The sequence below is a fragment of the Varanus komodoensis genome, unplaced genomic scaffold (genome assembly GCF_004798865.1).
Source record: "Varanus komodoensis strain SLA01 unplaced genomic scaffold, ASM479886v1 scaffold9, whole genome shotgun sequence".
NCBI classification, from domain to species: domain Eukaryota; kingdom Metazoa; phylum Chordata; class Lepidosauria; order Squamata; family Varanidae; genus Varanus; species Varanus komodoensis.
The window spans coordinates 29,204,068-29,204,669 of record NW_025336598.1 but is presented as its reverse complement, the minus strand read 5'-3'; the positions used below and the strand labels follow the sequence as shown (position 1 = coordinate 29,204,669).

Here is a 602-nt window from a genome sequence, read left to right as displayed (position 1 = left end):
ATCCTGTGCTGCATACCGAATCTGCTTTCCGTGGTTTTGTTCACCCTTCTTAATAGGCAACCCAGCTGTATGTGGAAAGAAGTATCATTTGGGCCAAGGTTTATACTGTGATCGTTTTTATTTATTTTTATTTATTTAAAACTTTTGTATCCCACCTGCTACCAATGTCTCAGGACAGTCTTGTGTAGGAAGGAGACCCTCCCCCCTTTCTTTCCACCCCAGGGCAGCTTTCCAAAGCAAGCAGAGAGAAATTAGTGAATATGTCATAAGCTCCGGTTACTTCTTTGACAGGGCTAACTTAGAGATTACATACAGTAAAGGGCTGGAGAAAATGGCCAACAAGCTTACCAAAGTGCTGGACAAGATGAAGGTCAAGTAAGTGGCATCCCCTTTTCTAAATAGCTCCTGCGGGGTTCCAGAGCTTCTTGCGTGCATGGCAGTGGGGAGGGGGGTGCCCTGGAAGCAAGCATCTTTCTCTCCTCCTCTGAGTCTGATCGCAGGAAACTCCTGCCGAGCTGAAAGCTTGCCTGGCTGGACTGAGCTGCTGGTTTGGGGGCACATTCTGGTTTGGGGGCATGCAGGAGGTGGGCTCTCTGCACAGT

The 602-nt window shown here is 48.3% G+C and overlaps 1 protein-coding gene across 1 annotated transcript in view; it reads left to right on the top strand.

The window, feature by feature from the left end:
* The first annotated feature begins 339 nt into the window (after positions 1-339).
* NOSTRIN (nitric oxide synthase trafficking) overlaps positions 340-602 on the top strand; it is a 17,440-nt gene continuing 17,177 nt past the window's right edge. Inside the window, exon 1 of the mRNA XM_044418310.1 lies at positions 340-375. Coding sequence (XP_044274245.1) covers positions 365-375 — 11 coding nt within the window. The 5' untranslated portion in view covers positions 340-364. The remainder of the gene's footprint in view (positions 376-602) is intronic.